The 20153-nt window shown below is 39.6% G+C and overlaps 1 protein-coding gene across 1 annotated transcript in view; it reads right to left on the bottom strand.

Moving 5' to 3' along the window:
- Window positions 1-20153, bottom strand: part of LOC137248422 (zinc finger protein 91-like) — a 194699-nt gene that overhangs the window by 153202 nt on the left and 21344 nt on the right. The window contains exons 2-6 of the mRNA XM_067779360.1: window positions 17255-17395; window positions 16885-17175; window positions 6122-6262; window positions 5959-6042; window positions 5588-5875 (exon numbers count right to left, since the gene is read on the bottom strand). Coding sequence (XP_067635461.1) covers window positions 5588-5875; window positions 5959-6042; window positions 6122-6262; window positions 16885-17175; window positions 17255-17395 — 945 coding nt within the window. The remainder of the gene's footprint in view (window positions 1-5587; window positions 5876-5958; window positions 6043-6121; window positions 6263-16884; window positions 17176-17254; window positions 17396-20153) is intronic.

Raw genomic sequence — 20153 nt, 5'->3', positions numbered from 1 at the left:
TATTGAAATTGCTTTTGAAGGTTGAATTCTATCTTATCTGAGCAGATTTGTATTGAAAGTCAATTTTCTTTACTGTCAAAAAAGCTACAAGCCACATACAGAGCCTACGTTAATTGACTGTAATTACAAACTATTGCATTGTGGCGAATATTAGCATTTCTAACAACACTATGCTGTTAGTAAATAAACACCACAACAGTAAGTCATTTACACACATAAATAGAAGGCAACGATGAATATTTCACACAAATAAACAGCTGCTTAGGTTAGGTTAGGTTGAACTGGCCGGTCCATGAGGACCTCACATAGACTGAATGAGTCCGTAGTGTTACCAGAAGTTTATTTTAACGACCAAATTGAAAACCCCTATCAAAAACCTGTACCTATGTTATACACTAAATCCGTCCTCTTGACAAATGCTAGAAGCTTTCTAGGAGTTAAGCTATTTGCTGCTTCTAGATCTGACAGCTGTATCACTGCTAATAGTTGGAGTCTTAGCCTGGCAAGCGCAGAGCACGAGCACGAAACGATCATCGATCGTTTGTTCCTCCAACCCGCACTTCCTACAACTGCTATTACTGACCAAGCCTAATTTAAAGGCATGTGACCCCAGAAGGCCGTATCCAGTCAGAATACCCGTCATGAGGCTACAGTCTTTTCTTTTTAATGAGAGAAGCAACAAAAACAGAAGCTTGAAGCAAAGAGATTATTTCACATACATATATGTAGTTATCAGCTAAGAGCAGTAGTTACTCACACATACACAAACATATAGTTAGAAGAAAAACATAAACTATAGATATAGCTAAATAACCAAGCATTAGATACAACTGTTCCAGAAGGCATGTTCATGAAAAGTCTAGACCTTAGGAGAAAGAGGTGAACGAGGCTAACTGAGACTAGAAAAGCAGCGCGGTGCAAGCCATAATAAGTCAGTTTGATTTTAACACGCTATTAGTGAGGTACGCGAGTATCGTAATTGTGAAGTATTCCTACAGTAAAGTTGTAAATAAAGGAGATATTGCTATACTGAATATTTGAGTTATTTATTCGACAGTTCAGCGATTCGAACGATAGAAGAAGGTGCAAAACAATCAGAATTTCCCAAAATTCGTTACAGTATTTAGAAGAATATTTTTCTTAGAAAATAGAGAAAAATAGTATTTTGCTATTGCAATTTGCAAATTTACAAACCAGTATAGATACAGTATTCGGCCATATACCGCTAAGAAGAATGCATGAAGGAACTTGTACTAAGAACTTTTATTGTGAATTGCCTTTTCTTCAATTGTTTAATCACCAATTGAGGGCGTACAAATGTAGGTTAGTACTTTTCAATGCAAGCATAAATGGTACATTGGCAACACTTATTTAGAACGATGACAATTTTCGGAACAAGGATGTTCGAAATATTTGTTATTCGCTTTTTTTATTATTAAATTTTTCGAACTATTTCAATAAAAAATATTTGTCCAGTTAACTCCCTTGGGCTTTATTACCATTTAAATAACGAAAAAACTGGTCATACCGGTCAATAATTAAACTTTGGTATTGATATTTTAGAGTGGCTTTAATCAAATGCAACCGTGTGATATTTGAGTGGGTTTTGTGCATGTACGACATTTTTCATAATTGATTGGTACTAGAAAAGTGTGTGCACACTTAGCAAAGGCATAGTGGGATAACCAGGTGAAGTAAGCCGTCAATCTCGCTCTAAATTCTTCTTTGTTCTATCATTCGGCTATCTGAAGATTGTTCACTTGGGTATCTTTGGTGTTGGCTTCCATAAGTAAGGCTGTCTTAAACTAATACGGCCATATTTTTGATATTTCCATTATATATGTTTAATTTGTTTCCAAAAAAAATTAAACAGGTCTTTGTTAAAACAAATTATTTGCATTCACGTCATATTCAATCAAGGATATTTCCCTGTACAGTGCTACTGAAGACTTTCGAAAAATGTTTTTCTCATTCCTACAAGAACACCAAAATTTTCTTATTACACCTTATTTGTGAAAATACTTCGCTAAAATAATGGTATTCTAAATATTAAAAATAATTTAACTCACTGTTGCGGTTTTGCCCTAAAAATCAGACCACTAAGATGAAAGGAATTTTACACTATAGAATTGTGATTTAGAATATATGTATGAATCCAGCTCGCTTCGGATCAACATCTTTTGGTTCTATGCCGACTGCCGCTGGGCTGGTCTATCCCCCGGCATATTTTGGAAAATAATAACTTGGTAACATTAGAAATACATCATGAATTCAACTGTCAAGAGTTTTTGGGAGATATTCTGATTAACTTTGTTATTATACCCCTCAAAGACAAATAAACAAAGCAGATGAACATAGCTCATCTATCTTTTATGCCCGGTTTTTCAATGAAAGTTTCAACTTCAGTTGAAATAGAGGTCACTTTACTTTGGCCGCATCCATTGAATTTTACTGCTCTTCACAGTTTAAGTGACCAAATTGAATTTTTTTTATTCGATCCTAAATGTAATATAAACTAGCACTGGTCCTTTATATTCCCTTTTGAATATGCGTTAGGTGGCACTGACATGCTGAAAAAAGCAAATTTCTGTAATGGCTTTCGTAGAAAGGTATTTATTTTTCTACTCCTATTTTTTCAAAGCGGATAAAAACTATCCTCTTCTGACCGTCGAAAATACATCCCTACCGTTTCAGATATCGTACATCTTCTGTCTTTTTTTATTTACTTCACCTGGTGATTCCACCATGAGCAAAGGATGCAAACATTTTTGTGTTTCATTCAATTACTTCATTCTTTCTGCGAATGATTTCAGGAGTGCAGTCTTTTCTTCCACTACGGAATGAAGACTTGGTTAACTTTTAACCCTAATTCCTTAACAAGGAATGAATGAAGAAACAGCATTCTTAAATCAATGATTTAAAATTTCAGATGATGCCACAGTTTTACAGCTTTGCTGTAATTTGAGTAAATCTAAAAACTAAAAACAAAACTGGAAAAAAATGTAAAAATTTTTTTAAAATGTTGATATATGTATAAAGAGATTATTAATATTAAGCCTGGAAGCACTGAGACCGTTGTGCAGATCTATTGTGCATGACCTTTCAGCCTAATTTTATATGTGGAGGCTTTTGATGTATCTAAGTACCTCTTCAGGATTTTTACTCCATATTTCATCGGAATTAAGAGTCAAACCACCTAGATGGGAGAGTCTCTGCCTTGCCAGAGCGATGCGTTCGTAGAGAATGTGAACCCGCGTTTCATCCTCCAGCTCACAGATAGACAAATTTCAGTATCGGATAGATTTAACTTACTTAGATGATATGTTGTTGTTGCTGTAGCGATAAGGACCCTCCCCGAAGGCCTTATGAAGTGTTATCGATGTTGATGGTCCTTCGCCGTATGCAGATCCAGTACGTTCCGGTACCAAGCCCGCTCATCTAGGGAACGATTTGTTATGACCCATGCGACCTTCTAGTCCCCTAGATCCATGAGGAATTCGGAGTCGCCAGAGCCTCCGTTGTTGTTGTTGTAGCAGTGCTGTTAATGAAACAGGATTCGCCACGGATAGGCGAGGTTGGCAATTGGGTTGGAAGCTATATATTGCGCTGGCAACCCCTTGAGAGGGTTGCGCTAGACAGCCCCTTGAATCCATGTGGTATTCTAGTCGCCTCTTAAGACAGGTATACCTACCGCGGGTATATTCTCACCCCCCCAACCCGCTGGGGTACTTAGGTGATATTGTAGACCACAGTGTCCCGTACAGTACCCAGTGAGAGTTCGTAGCAGGGAGGACTGCTTAGATTAATGAGTTTGACTGATACTTTCGTTGCCGGAAGTATAAACAGTTTGGCCTGTGTTTGCCCTGGGCAGTCAATCCAGTGACGTCTGAATTGCTTTATTTCCCAGTTACTTATGGTTTCCCTGGTGTGTGCTTTTGTGAGTCCACAGAAGGGTTCTGGACTACAGAATGCTGCTTTAGCACCCTGCTTTGCTAGCAAATCTGCATGTTCATTACCTTCATGTCCCTGATGTCCGGGCACCAACCCTAACAAAACCTTATTTTTGGCTCCCAGCTCATTAGGATTTCAGTGCAGTCATGCACTAGCTTAGATGTACCTGTGTAGGATTGCAAGGCACGCAGGGCCGACTGGCTGTCCGACATAATGTTTGTAAACTTAGCAATTTTTCTCTAATATCAATAACAAAACAATTGCATAAAGCAATATGAGCATGCCTCGCTAATTAAATACCGATGATAACATTGACATAATAATGAACAGCAGAAGCACTGTTAATAATACAAAGAGAGTCACGATTTGGTAATGTAGTCAACTTAAATTTGTTTATTTCCTTTTTATAAGATCCTTTTAATGGTTGACCGCAAATTTCAGTACAAAAGTGCTCAATCTTGCAATATGTTTTTTAGTAGCTCCCTGTGAAGCTAAAGTCTTGAAAGTTGGAACATACTTCGGAACCCGATGAGAACGCGACATGAGGAAAAGAAATTTCGCTTGGTGGTGCAAAAATCGTGATATTTTAAAAACTTCTCCGATTTCTAATATTTTGTGGTCAAGTTATAAGTCAATTCTCGGTGTGCTAGGGACTTGAAATTTCGAACATAGTTTAAAATTTTATTAAACTTAAATACTTGAGATATATGCTACATTACTCCGGAGCCTTTTTTTTGCTTATGCTCCGGCTCTGAACATAAACAGAACATAGAGCAGAGACGTAGCATAAAAAGTGATAGCATTTCTTATACAAAAAATTATAATCTTTCACGCAATAGTTGTGCACCAGCTGAATTGTATTTTTAAATCCAACTTTTATATGAGAAGCAACAGCAAAACATTCGTGAGGGTTTTGAAATCATAGCACGTTCGACGAAGACGACCTTGTGAATTGCCTAAATGCGTTTTTTCCAAAATCTTTTAATTATTTTGGGGCTGAAAACTTAAAAAATAAAATCTAGTGATTCTTCTTTATAATTTTTCCAATATAAAAAAATTATCCGTCAAATAAAGTTCAAGTGGATGCTGTGTAGGTTAAAATTGAAAATGATATCGGATATTTGGTTAGGTTTACCTAAATTTAGTCAGTATAAAGAGTTACCCACTTTAAATAAAAATACCAATAGCACAATAATTATTTTTGGAATCTTATAGTTAAGCGCGGTATCCAGATCATAATGCATAAAACCGCATATAAAAAAAAGCAGAATTGATATTTAAAAAAAATTACTTCAAGCTATGCCGATAAGGGGAAAATAAAAATTTGTTGAGCGTTTTCTTATGATCTGGGTCCGTATCGTGTAATACGATCACGTATCGAAAAACGCATTCACTCAAACAATAAATATGATTTTGTCACGGTATTCGTAAAAATTAGAATGAATTGTAATTAGTTACCGTAGCACTATTTACATATTTCTTTAGTCCGATCCACCACTAAAAAGATATAGCGATGTAAAAAATGTTTTCGATCACGGATCTTATATCACAATACCGGCCCTGGATTCCGCGCTTTACGGAGTAATTAACCTTAATATAAGATCACAGTCTACGGAGTGTATGAATGCCATTTTACCTATATACTTTCAATTTAGCCTCTTCTTCTCTTAAAGCTGCCATATTTCGTTCACGCGTCTCTGGATCTTCGTCCTTATGCGTAGTTGAGTGTAACCGTAGCTCCGAATCCAAACGAAAAGCTAAGGGACAAAACTTACATCTACGTGTATTATCTCCCAGATGTACACGTAAATGGCCATTCAGTGTGCTTTTTGTAGAAAAGCACCGGTCGCAGTATTTGCATTTATGTGGTTTTTCACCTGTATGAGTACGCAAATGCTCCCTTAGGGCCGCAGATCGTGAAAATCTATTTAATACAGGCAGAAAATAAAGTTAGAAAAAATTTGGTGAAATCTGTATATTAGCACAACGTTTTTTATGATAACTTACCGCTTTTCACAAAAATCACATTTATGGGGCTTTTCGCCGCTATGAGTACTCATATGCTGGCTTAGGGATGTAGCTTGTGAAAATCTATTTAATACAGGCAGAAAATAAAGTTAGAAAAAGTTTGGTGAAATATATTAGGGCGATGATTTGTATGATAACTTACCGCTTTTCACAAAAATCACATTTATGGGGCTTTTCGCCGCTATGACTTCTTTCATGTCTATCTAAGTCCCATGTTGTTTTAAAATGTTTGCCACAAATATCGCACGGGTATTGGTAGTTCTTGTCACGTATGTATTTGTATCTGAAAAAAATAAAAAACACACAAGTAATCGAGACAATAAAAAAACGAGTTTATTTTTTGATATTAAAAGGAAGCGAGGGTTTGAATTTTGTAACTACACTATTTTTTGGCTACTAAAAAGTCGAGTATGTTTAAATTTAAACACGATCTTAATATTTTTAGGCCCACTTGCAGAACGGCAAGTTATTTTTTTAGCTCAGAGCTAATTTCAAAAACTTGTAAAAATGTATGAGTTTAGGTCATAATGGAATGATAGAAGGTGACGGATGTAAGCAGTTTCTCGCTCTAACGTCGCCATCTTGAACGCCTATACAAATAAGAACGTGGTCGCTTTACAAAACTACGTTTTTTCTGAAAAAATATACAAATAAATATGATTAATATGCAGCCCTGCATTTCGACTTGGATTGGAATTTTTTCGATTCGGCAATTTTGGTATTCTGTGTTCCAATCTCTTTCGATCCAACTTCGAATCGTTCGATTTTTTGTATTCTGCATTTCGATCGTATTTCCGTTTTTCTAAGTTGCAAATTAGTTGGCGGAAAAATATTTTCTTTTTATTTTTTTATTAATTTATAACAGAATTTTAACAAAAATGTAAGTAAAACTTGTTAAGAAACGTAGAAGGCTTGATGATGATTGTTTTTTATACGTTTCCAGGTCAAAAACAATATGTCGATGTCGAAGTCCTTGGACGTATTTGCCCCGCAAAAGTATCTAACACATACTTGAAAGCATCCTTGTTAAGTCGAAAGTTTTTTTTGAACCTAAATAAGAAAATAAGTCATTAAACTTTACTACTTTTAAGTTCAATTTCTTACAATTCGTCACTCATCTCAAATGGATTACACAAATCTCGCAATATTTGCCTTTCCATTCTCGCCTGGCAATTTTCGTATGCGTTGCTTTCCAACTCCATAAATAATGCCGCGGCTATTGATTCCATTATAATAGACAGCTATAATTTGTGTCTGTTCGTTGGGTCCAGTTATATGCCAAAGCAAGCTGCCGGCGTAGAGGAAGGTGAAGCGAAAACGCAAACAATCCTTGCGGAAAGAATAAATAAACCTTTATAAAGTACTTTAGGCCAGTGCAATGAAATTAGCATTCTTAAAATTCAGAAAATGTTAACTATATTCGTGCAGGAATCCGTTTTAACAAAACTCTGTGGCCACGGCAGGGAATTGGCCAAAAGAACGACAAAAGCACACTTACAATTATGAAAGCACTTCACTCGAAAAAATATAACAGTGCGGCAATATATTCTAATGCTTTTGTTTGTACAAAATGACGTGGATAATAAAATATAAACGTTTTTCAGTGTTTTTACAAATTTTCTTTAATTTATTTTGTTCCAATGTTCACACATTCCGTACCAACAGCTAATTTCGAAAAATCATTTGCTCTTCCTCTTCTCTTTACGATTCCGTCGTAATGCAGAATACCAAACTTCGATTAAAGCGGAGCGTAGAACAGGAACGTAATCGAAATGCAGAATAGGGGTGATGATTATTATGGTTACATTACACCTTTGTACAATGACCCCATTGATCTATAAGTGAGCCGCCCACGATGGTAATTTCCAGGTGAATTGCTATTAGAATATTTTCTACCGTGTGAGATAGTCGTGCTAGCACCTTAATGGAATGAACCGAATCTATACCCGGCAAAGGACTCTCAACACCCAACACTCCCCCAAAGCATTTGGGGATTGTCTTTGTCGTTAAAGCAACAACGTGCGCCATATAATGAAGACGTTATGCTCGTTAGAACATGCACATGCAGCTCGCTTGGTATCTTTACTGTCAACAAAGGCTTGGCCAGATGTTTACACGATATATTCGGCTTCGGAGCCCCTGCCTAAAGTTCGAAAAGCAGCGTCGAATTCAATGATATGTTGCCAAAACGGATCTTCTCACAGCTCAAACAATTCCGTTTTAAGAGATCAAGACTAAAGCCAGAACCTCAATTAATATTCTACCAAATTAGTATACCTCCTGCCGTGTCCGTCCTCCTGTTGTGTGTTGAATAACTTTTCCCATCATGTAATATATTAAAAACTACTTTAATACTCCAGAAGAGGAGTAGAATGTTAATACACGTCCAAAAATGTCAAGAGAGTGTTCAAAAGGCACGTTTTGACCAATAATCTGAACAATAACCCCAGGCCGCTCCAAAACCGGGGGTAGGATCCAAGTCTCTTTTTCGAAGAACACTTTTGTGCATAAAATTTTAAAGGATTTTTTTCTTGCATATATCTTTTGGCATCCGTGAAATCTTTCAGGTTATTGATACCGAAGTAAAAACATGTATTTGACAACTCTGCCGACATTTTTGGTCGTTTGTTAGCATTCGACCCCTGTACTAGAATATTAGCAGCAAAATTTATGCGTTCAAAAGAAATTTATAACCTGCAAACGTTTCAAAATTTAAAAAAGCAATCTTCATTTCATAACTTTTGAGATAAAATTGCGCGAAAATCAAGCTAAATACACTCCTTTCTGCATTTTAGCATTATTGAAAAAGTAGGAATATAGCGACCTACTGATCGCAATCGATCAAACATCGCTGCAAGCCATAAAGAGGCTCAACGGGGTTGTTAGGTGTGGGCTGGGCTCCCTTAAGGTCTTTGTGCCTGTTAACAGGCTAGCTGCCCAAAGGGAGAAGCTCGCGGTGGTGCAGATTAATTTGCACAACTCAGCTTCCGCCTCGCCAGACCTAACGATATACATCGCAGAAAACGGAGTGGACATAGCTCTAATCCAATAACCCTGGCTGGTTAGGGGCAGGGTTTGCGGATTAGGGCTAGACAGGTACCGTCTACTTGCACCACAAGAGGGTAAAATTAGAACATGCACTGTAGCAACGGAGACCTCGTCACTGTAGTATGCGAACAAAAGCAGGGGCGCAAGCTGCTGCTATCGTCCGCATACTTCCGTTCGAGGGCGATACGCCACCACCGACACCTGTCCGCGAACTGGTGAAGTTCGCGGAAACGTATAGAACCGGCCTTTTCATCGGCTGCGACGCCAACGGACATCATGAGCTATGGGGGAGCAGCGACACAAACGCAAGATGTGAGTCCATTTTCGACTACTTACTTACTACTAACCTAATTGTATGCAACAAAGGCAACCAGCCAACGTTTAGGAATAGAATTAGAGAGGAGGTCATAAATATCACCCTGGCCACAGACTCTCCCACTGTAAGAATCGATGACTGGAGAGTGTCAGACACATGCTCCTTCTCGGACCACAGTAGGATACTCTTCAACATCGATATTCAAGTGGAAGTTCCCCGGCCATATAGAAATCTAAGGAAAACAGAATGAAACAAATATTAAGAAGTAGCTCACAAACTGGCATCCACGGAAATGGAAGTCAGACGGGGAGCTAACAATATAGACAGAGCGGTAAACCGACTGACAACTATATTGACAAGCACTTTTGAACTCTGTTGCCCCTTACTAGACCACGGGTAAGACCTAGAACTACGTGGTGGAACACAGAGCTAAGCCAACTCAGGTCAACAAGAAAACTCTTCAACAAAGCCAAACATAGCCGGCTGGATGAGGACTGGTATGCCTACAGATGTAGTTTTAACAAATACAAAATCTGCATCAAGAAGGCAAAAAGAATATCATGGGAGCAATACTGTGAGAACTTGCCGATGACATATGAGGCATCAAGACTTTGCAAAATACTATCAGGATCTAGTTCAGCCCCTAGTAACATGAGGAAGTCTGATGGCTCATGCACCGTCTCCAGTCAGGAAACTCTCGAGGTCTTGATGGAGACACACGTTCCGGGATGCACGGATACAACAGGCATGACGATGCCAGAAAACCGCGCATACCCTCAGGAAACCGGCGTCACGGACATCGTTGACCGGGATAAATTATCATGGGCTATAAAATCATTCGAACCCTACAAATCGGCGGAACCTGATGGTGTGTTACCGGCTATATTACAAGCCGCTTGTGACGAACTGATACCATATCTACACGTCATCTTCTCAAAATGCCTACAAGATGGTTATGTACCCGAAGCCTGGAGAAATGTGCGGGTGGGTTTCATTCCCAAAGCAAGAAAACTTAACCACTCGGAAGCCAAAAACTATAGACCAATAAGCCGCTCCTCCTTTATCCTTAAAACACTGGAGAGACTTATGGATCTAGACATTAGAAACAATGCCAATCTCTGGCAGATAGATGCAGCACAGCATGCATACCAAAAAGGCAAATTAGTTGAAAGTGCCCTTCATGAGGCAGTTAGTGCCATCGAGAACTCACTAAGCTGCAAGGAATACACGTTGGCACCTTTCCTCGACATTGAGACATTGAGGGCGCTTTCAACAACGTGCAGACGGAGGCCATCTGCAAGGCTCTTACACGATATGGAACCCAAAGCTCTATAGTTGAATGGATCGATTCTATGCTTAGGAGTGGAGTTGTCAACGCGACTTTGAGGACTGGTTATATTGGCAAAATGACCACCAGAGGCACCCCCCCCGGCTGGGTGCTCTCGCCTCTTCTCTGGATACTGGTGTTCAACGAAATTCTTGAAATCTGTAGGAGAAAAGGAAGAAAGGTAGTAGGGGTAAACCCAACAAAAACCGAACTTGTCCTGTTCACGACAAAGACAAAGATACCCTCTTTTAACTTACCGAGGCTAAAAGGCATAACGTTAAACCTATCCCCGGAAGCGAAATATCTTGAAATTATACTCGATTCCAAGTTAAGCTGAGAAGGAACGTTGAGATGAGATCAAAGAAAGCTCTAGCAACATACTACGCCTGCAAAAGGGCTTTTGGGCGAAAATGGGGACTGGCACCACATATCATTCATGGCATGTACAGCACAGTCATTCGACCGATACTAACATATGGAGCTCTAGCCTGGTGGAAGGCGCTAGACAAAAAGAGTAATCAACAGAGGATCGGGAAGGTACAAAGGCTGGCATGCCTGGGAATGTCAGGCGCCGTGAGCAGCGCGCCTCAGGAAGCGCTAAATGTAATCTTTCCCTTGACTCCTCTACAAGTATTTGTGCAGGGATTAGCCGCTAGAGGAGCTCTACGACTAAGAGAATCCAACATGTGGAAAACAGCTAAGCACGGACACGCGACGATTCTGGACGATATGACGAAGGGGCAATTAAACGGAATAATAACCGACCCTAACATCCAAAACAGACATCACAGAGGTTTTGGACTTCCAGGTTCAGAACATACGATATCCTTTAAGGGAGGAATGGGAAGTAGGCCTAGACAACGGCAGGGGCATCACAATATACACCGCCGGCTGGAAAATGGAAAAGGGAACTGGCGCTGGGATGTACTCGACACATCTACAGCTAAGCCAATCATTCCGACTTCCTGACGCATGCAGTGTATTCCAAGCCGAGGTCTATGCCATAGACAGAGCGGCAAAGCTGTTCCAAGATAGCGCAGTCGCCAATACTGACGTAACAATCTTTGTTGACAGCCAAGCCGCCTTAGGGGCATTAGAGTCCAACCTGATAAAATCGGATATCGTGCGGAGGTGTAGAGCCTCTCTGGCTTCTACAAGTCATCTCAATGTCTCCCTTTGCTGGGTCCCTGGGCACAGCGGCATTGAAGGGAATGAACTCGCGGATGAGATGGCTAGGAAAGGTTCCGACTTAGACATAAGTGAGGTGGACAGCTCCAACCGATCGCCGCTGAATTGTGTCCTAGGGAGAATCGACGAATATGAGAACAGGGCAACGGACTCGCTATGCATCAATAGGGTTGACTGCGAAGTCTCAAGGTCTTTATGGCAATGCTTGGATAGGAAGGCCACCAACTTCCTTCTCAAACTGAACAAATCTGCGGTGAGGGAACTTACGAGTGTCATCACAAGTCGTTGTGCTATCGCACCAATGCTGACGTTGGCGAATACCAACAAGCTCCCTCTGGAGAAGCTGTCAGGATGAGAAGGAAGAGCTCTGCCACTTTCTATGCCGATGCCCGGCGCTTCAAAGAGGAAGGCTTAGATTTCTGGGCTCACGCTTCGTCGACAGCCTGGCAGAGGTTGGGAAGGTGGACGTCTCGCTTCTTCTTGGGTTCATCAGAGAAAGCAAGTGGTTCATGGAGGACCGCTAGGAGGTAATGGGGCTAAACGAATTTGCCGCCACCCTGTACTTACTGAGGGCCCTCACAATGGATAAAAATTTCTCCGAGTGGAAGTTTTGGGTATCACCCACGCACGCCCTCTTAACGTAACAACCTAAGTACCTTCCCCACTCTTATGTACTTCCAAAATACAACCTGGAGCTAAGGGCGGTCGATTTGACAGATGTCAAAACATCCTCCACCTTCTATCATTCCATCATGTGTTAGGTTAAGTCTGAGTTAAAAACTTAACTTGCCGTTCTGCAAACCTTAAAGAACATTTTCGGCTTATATCCAAACCCTCTCTCAGCAGTTTTTCAAGAGCAAAAACCCGTTTTGACAGCTATATTGTGAATTGCTAAAAATATGAAGCACAGTAGTAAGTGATGACAAATCGCTTTGTGTATTCAAATAAGTTGTGTGGTTTAAGCTCTGTTTAATTGTAATTATTTTCTTTACAAAAATATTGGTGATAAAAGTTTTTGCAGAGTAAAGAAAATATTAGTTTTTTAGACGTATCGTTTATTTTCAATCGTGTTTTGAACATGACGCCCATGGTGGAATATCCAAGTGAAGTAAGCCGTCAATTGTCTCGCTCTAAATTCTTCTTTGGTCATTCGGCTATCTGAAGCTTGTTCACTTGGGTATCTTTGGTGTTGTCTTCCATAAGTAAGGCTGTGTTACATCCATATTTTTGATATTTCCATTATATATGTTTAATTTGTTTCCAAAAAAATTAAGCAGGTCTTTATTAAAACAAATTATTTGCATTCACGTCATATTCAATCGAGGATATTTCCCTGTACAGCGCTACTGAAGACTTTTTCTCATTACAACAACAACAACAACTTTTTCTCATCCTACAAGAACACCAAAATTTTCTTATTACACCTTATTTATGAAAATACTTCGCTAAAATAATGGTATTCTAAATATAAAAAAAATTTAACTCACTGTTGCGGTTTTGCCCTAAAAATCAGACCATTAAGATGAAAGGAATTTTACACTATAGAATTGTGATTTAGAATATATGTATGAATCCAGCTCGCTTCGGATCAACATCTTTTGGTTCTATGCCGACTGCCGCTGGGCTGGTCTATCCCCCGACATATTTTGACAAATAATAACTTGGTAACATTAGAAATACATCATGAATTCAACTGACAAGGGTTTTTGGGAGATATTCTGATTAACTTTGTTATTATACCCCTCAAAGACAAATAAACAAAGCAGATGAACATAGCACATCTATCTTTTATGCCCGGGTTTTCAATGAAAGTTTCAACTTCAGTTGAAATAGAGGGGTCACTTTACTTTGGCCGCATCCATTGAATTTTACTGCTCTTCACAGTTTAAGTGGCCAAATTGAATTTTTTTTTATTCGATCCTAAATGTAATATAAACTAGCACTGGTCCTTTATATTCCCTTTTGAATATGCGTTAGGTGGCACTGATATGCTGAAAAAAGCAAATTTCTGTAATGGATTTCGTAGAAAGGTATTTATTTTTCTACTCCTATTTATTCAAAGCGGGTAAAAACTTTATCCTCTTCTGACCGTCGAAAATACATCCCTACCGTTTCAGATATCGTACATCTTCTGTCTTTTTTTATTTACTTCACCTGGTGATTCCACCATGAGGAAAAGCTGCAAACATTTTTGTGTTCATTCAATTACTTCATTCTTTCTTCGAATAGGCGGCCACCGTGGTGTGATGGTGGCGTGCTCCGCCAACCACACCGTATGCCCTGGGTTCACACCCCGGGCAAAGCAACATCAAAATTTTAGAAATAAGGTTTTTCAATTAGAAGAAAATTTTTCTAAGCGGGGTCACCCCTCGGCAGTGTTTGGCAAGCGCTCCGAGTGTATTTCTGCCATGAAGAGCTCTCAGTGAAAACTCATCTGCCTTGCAGATGCCGTTCGGAGTCGGCATAAAACATGTAGGTCCCGTCCGGCCAATTTGTAGGGAAAATCAAGAGGAGCACGACGCAAATTGGAAGAGAACCTCGGCCTTAGATCTCTTCGGAGGTTATCGCGCCTTAAATTTATTTTTTTATTATTTTTTTTCTTCGAATTAGTTCAGAAGTGCAGTCTTTTCTTCCACTACAGAATGAAGACTTGGTTATATGTTAGGCCTAATTCCTTAACAAGGAATGAATGAATGAATGAGGCATTAGGCCTAAGCAAACAGCACTCTTAAATCAGTTATTTAAAATTTCAGATGATTGCCCAGTTTTACAGCTCTGCTATAATTTGAGTAAACCTAAAAACTAAAAACAAAACTGGAAAAAAATGTAAAAAAATGTTTTTAAAATGTTGATATATGTATAAAGAATTTATTATTATTAAGAAGCCTGGAAGTACTGAGACCGTTGTGCAGATCTATTGTGAATGACCTTTCAGCCTAATTTTATATGTGGAGGTCTTTGATGTATCTAAGTACCTCTTCAGGATTTTTGCTCCATATTTCATCGGAATTAAGAGTCAAACCACCTAGATGGGAGAGTATCTGCCTTGCCAGAGCGACGCGTTCGTAGAGAATGTGAACCGGCGCTTCATCCTCCAGTTCACAGAAACGACAAATTTGAGTATCGGATAGATTTAACTTACTTAGATGATATGTTGTTGTTACTGTAGCGATAAGGACCCTCCCCGAAGGCCTTGGTGAGTGTTATCGATGTTGATGGTCCTCCGCCGGATGCAGATCCAGTACGTTCCGGTTCCAAGCTCGCCCGTCTAGGGAACGATTTGTTATGACCCATGCGACCTTCTAGGCCCCTAGATCCATGAGGAATTCGGGGTCGCCAGAGCCTCCGTTGTTGTTGTAGCAGTGCTGTTAATGAAACAGGATTCGTCACGGATAGGCGAGGTTGGTAATTGGGTTGGAGAAGCTATATATTGCGCTAGCAACCACTTGAGAGGGTTGCGCTACACAACCCCTTGAATCCATGTGGTATTTTAGTCGCCTCTTACGACAGGTATACCTACCGCGGGTATATTCTCACCACCTTACCCGCTGGAGTACTTAGGTAGGTACATTGTAGACCACAGTGTCCCGTATAGTACCCAGTGACAGTTCTTAGCAGGGAGGACTGCTTAGATTAATGAGTTTGGCTGATACTTTCGTTGCCGGAAGTATAAACAGTTTGGCCTGTCTTTACCCTGGGCAGTCAATCCAGTGACGTCTGAATTGTTTTGTTTCCCAGTTACTTATGGTTTCCCTGCTGTGTGCTTTTGTGAGTCCACAGAAGGGTTCTGGACTATAGAATGCTGCTTTAGCACCCTGCTTTGCTAGCAAATCTGCATGTTCATTACCTTCATGTCCCTGATGTCCGGGAACCAACCCTAACAAAACCTTATTTTTGGGTCCCAGGTCATTAGGATTTCAGTGCAGTCATGCACTAGCTTAGATGTAACTGTGTAGGATTGCAAGGCACGCAGGGCCGACTGGCTGTCCCACATAATGTTTGTAAACTTAGCAATTTTTCTCTAATATCAATAACAAAACAATTGCATAAAGCAATATGAGATGCCTCTCTAATTAAAAACCGATGATAACATTGACATAACGAACAAGCTACATTATTCCGGAGCCTCTTTTTGCTTATGCTCCGGCTCTGAACCTAAACAGAGCATAGAGCAGAGGCGTACCATAAAAAGTGATAGCATTTCTTATAGTCTTCTACGAGCTACAAAAAATTAAAAATTTTTCACACAATAGTTGTGCACCAGCTGAATTGTATTTTTAAATCTAGCTTTTATATAAGAAGCAACAGCAAAGCATTCGTGAGGGTTTTTAAATCATAGCACGTTCGACGAAGACGACCTTGTGAATTGCCTAAATGCGTTTTTCAAAAATCTTTTAATTATTTTGGGACTGAAAACTTAAAAAATAAATACAATAAATATAAAAAAATTATCCGTCAAATAAACTTCAAGTGGATGCAGTGTAGGTTAAAATTGAAAATGATATTGCATATTTGATTAAGTTTACCTAAATTTAGTCAGTATAGAGTTACCACTTTAAATAAAAATACCAATAGCACAATAATTATTTTTGGAATTTTATAGTTAAGCGCGGTATCCAGATCATAATGCATGAAAACAATGAATAAAAAAGCAAAATTGATATTAAAAAAAAAAAAATACTTCAAGCCATGCCGACAAGGGGAAAATAAAAATTTGTTGAGCGTTTTCTTATGATCTGGGTCCGTATCGTGTAATACGATCACGTATCGAAAAACGCTTTCACTCAAACAATAAATATGATTTTGTCAAGCTATTCGTAAAAATTAGAATGAATTGTAATTAGTTACCGTAGCACTATTTACATATTTCTTTAATCCGATCCACCACTTAAAAGATATTGCGATGTAAAAATTTTTTTCGATCATGGATCGTATAACACAATACCGGCCCTGGATTCCGCGCTTTACGGAGTAATTAACCTTAATATAAGATCACAGTCTACGGAGTTTATGAATGCCATTTTACCTATATACTTTCAATTTAGCCTCTTCTTCTCTTAAAGCTGCCATATTTCGTTCACGCGTCTCTGGATCTTCGTCCTTATGCGTAGTTGAGTGTAACCGTTGCTGCGAAGCCGAATGAAAAGCTAAGGGACAAAACTCACATCTGTATATATTATCACCAAGATGATTTGCACGTAAATGCCTATTCAGTACACCTTTTGTAGCAAAGCACCGGTCGCAGTATTTGCATTTATATGGTTTTTCACCGGTATGAGTACGCATATGCTCCCTTAGGTTCGCAGTTTTTACAAATCTGTTTAACAGAGGCAAAAAATAAAGTTAGAACAAATTTGGTGAAATATATTAGGACGAGGATTTTTATGACAACTTACCGCTTTTCACATAAATCACACTTATGGAGCTTTTTGTCGCTATGAATTAGTTTATGTATATTTAAATGCGATTTTGTTTTAAAATGTTTGCCACAATTATCGCACGGGTATTGGTAGTTCTTGTCACGTATGTTTTTGTATCTGAAAGAACAAAAAAATCACACAGGTAATCAAGACAAACAAAAATAACAAGTTTATTCTTTGATATTGAAAAGAAGCGAGGGTTTGAATTTTGTAACTAAACTAACAATTATTTTACTACTAAAAGTTGAGTATTTTCAAATTTAAACACGGTCTTAAGATTTTTTAGTATTTTTAGGCTCGCTTGCAGAACGGCAAGTTATTTTTTTAGCTCAGAGCTAATTTCAAAAATGTGTCAAAAATGTATGAGTTTAACCCCTCATGTTAGGTTAATTTTAAATTAAAAAAACTTAACTTGCCGTTCTGCAAACCTTAAAGAACATTTTCGGCTTATATCCAAACCCTCTCTCAGCAAAAACACAGTTTTCAAGAGCAAAAAAACCATTGTGAATTGCTAAAAATATGCAGTACAGCAGTGAGTGATGAAAAATCGCTTTGTGTATTCAAATAAATTGGGTGGTTTAAACTCAGTTTAATATAGTTTATAAGTCAGATTGAGCTTTTTATATTGAGCTTTTTGTTATTCGAATTAAAATTATTTTCTTAAAAAAATATTGTCGACAAAAGTTTTTGCAGAGCAAAGAAAATATTAGTTTTTTGGACGCATCGTTTATTTTCTATCGTGTTTTCAATATGACGCATTGAAAAAGAGCGTGGTTTTCTTTCCTTTCTTCCTTTTCTTTTCTGTTTTTTCTCTTCTCCTCTCCTCTCTTCTCTTCTCTCTATTCTCTTCTCTTTCTTAGTTTTCCTTCCTTTCGTTTCCCTTTCATTCCTCTCCTTTACTTTCGCTTACTTCCGTTTTTTCCCGTCATTGTTTTAGTTATTGATGTTAGAGAAAAAAAGGAATTGTATGAAGCAAATAAGCCTGTTTGGCTGGTTAAAACACATTATTTTATTTTACTTTTTTTATTTTGTTTTGGTTTTACTGGTCTGTAATTAATTAGTTATTATGTTAATTTGTTGTCTTCACGTCAAGCCTTCAATGTGTGGATCGCTGATGTTAAATCGTCATGGGTTTTGAAATAGTCGGCTATACGGTATATGAACTTTGTTTTTTTTTTTTTAATTTACTCGTTTTCTATGTGTAATAATTTAATATAATATAACTTGTAAAATATACATTTTACAAAAATAACAAACTTGGCCATGAAGACAACAAATTAATATAATAATTACTTCGCTTTCCAAGGCAGTCGGTTCCATGTACCGGAACGACTCGGGATTTTTCCCGACCAAGGACTGTCATTTCAGTGCAACCCCATTTAATTTGTTGCGTCCCTCCCATAAATTGTCATCCTCCCAGCAGCTCCTTGAAGCCGAACTGCTCCAAATTCTCTTGCTCCGGGAAGGTATTGAACCCAATCCGGGTCCGTCTCCTGACCCCGGTCCTGAGAAATGGTTTTGCTGCGTGTGCCGGAAAAGAATCTTTTTAGGACGGTCATACTCTTGTCAGTGTATCTCGTGTAAGGGATGGTTGCATAGGACAGGTTGTTCTGGGCTAGACCCCAAAACCATAGGTCCACGTAACTTCTATAAATCTTTTGTGGCTCCTTGCTGTTCACGCCCAAGGGCGCCCCGTAGTCTACGCCTTAGTCCCCCCCCCCGTACCTTCCAGCAGCCCCGCTACCAGCAAGACAAAACAAGTACCCGCTGCTGCTCGCGCTCCACGGCGCCACCAACTCATACGGCTGCTCCAACTCACACCTACAATCTCCGTGGCAGAGTCGGTAGCAATGCCGGGCATCAGCCCCTGCCCCCGTCTTCTCTCCCCCTATTTTTCGGCAGCAATCGTGTAGGTCAGAGAAACAGACTTTTAGTCCCTACCTCCTTTTGCACCGTTTGTCAGCACAGAATATATATGTTTGCGACATCCGCCCAATGCAGCTCCTGCCTTGGACGGTGCCACTTTCCCAGATGTTCTGGTCTCCGCGACGGCAACCCCCCGACGGGTTTCATTGCGCCATGTTGCCACTCCACATACCCAAATACACCGGGTACCCCAATGCTTACCCAAGGACGTCCAGTCCAAGAGTCACAACAGCAGTTGCGTCCCAGCCTTTCACAACCCAGGCGTAGCCACCCATCACTTACTCCTAGAGTGACAACGTCTCCCCCGCTGCACTTGAGAATTCTGCAGTTAAACTGTAATGGATTAACCGGGACGATCACGGTGATAGTCGATTTCATGAGCGGCACAACATCCCCATTGCTGCGATGCAAGAGACTAAACTCAGAGCAGGATCTGCTCTGCAGACCTGTTGTGGTATAATGTCCACAGAAAATATCGGGAGAGCTGAATTGGAGGCGGCCTCGCGTTTATCATACATCACTCTGTGCAATATCATATATTTGATCCCGACATCGGCCGCAGGGACAGTGTCTTAGAACGTCAAGGCTTATCTGTCCGGTCAGGTGATGCAAACCTAGAAATTATCAACATCTACATCCCTCCTGTCACCTGTTGCCCCAGTGGATACCGCCCCAATATCAGCGCCTTACTCACTGGCAATAATCGCATTATCTTAGGCGATAGTAGGGGTGAGATGTTGGCGGATGAAATAGAAGAAACGACGTTCTGCACAATAAACGGAGACGCCTCCACACGTATGGTAGGAAGCTGTCACAGTTCGCCGGATATATCAATCGTGAGCGCAGAACTCGTAAACTGCGTCAACTGGCAGCCGATGGTAACATTGACATCCGAACACCTGCCTATACTTATTTCGCTCGAGCGTACCGCCGACTTCATCGTCACAGA

The sequence above is a fragment of the Eurosta solidaginis genome, chromosome 4 (genome assembly GCF_040869045.1).
Source record: "Eurosta solidaginis isolate ZX-2024a chromosome 4, ASM4086904v1, whole genome shotgun sequence".
In the NCBI taxonomy this organism is placed as follows: Eukaryota; Metazoa; Arthropoda; class Insecta; order Diptera; family Tephritidae; genus Eurosta; species Eurosta solidaginis.
The sequence above is the reverse complement of the archived record's forward strand: the minus strand, read 5'-3'. Positions and strand labels throughout refer to the sequence as shown.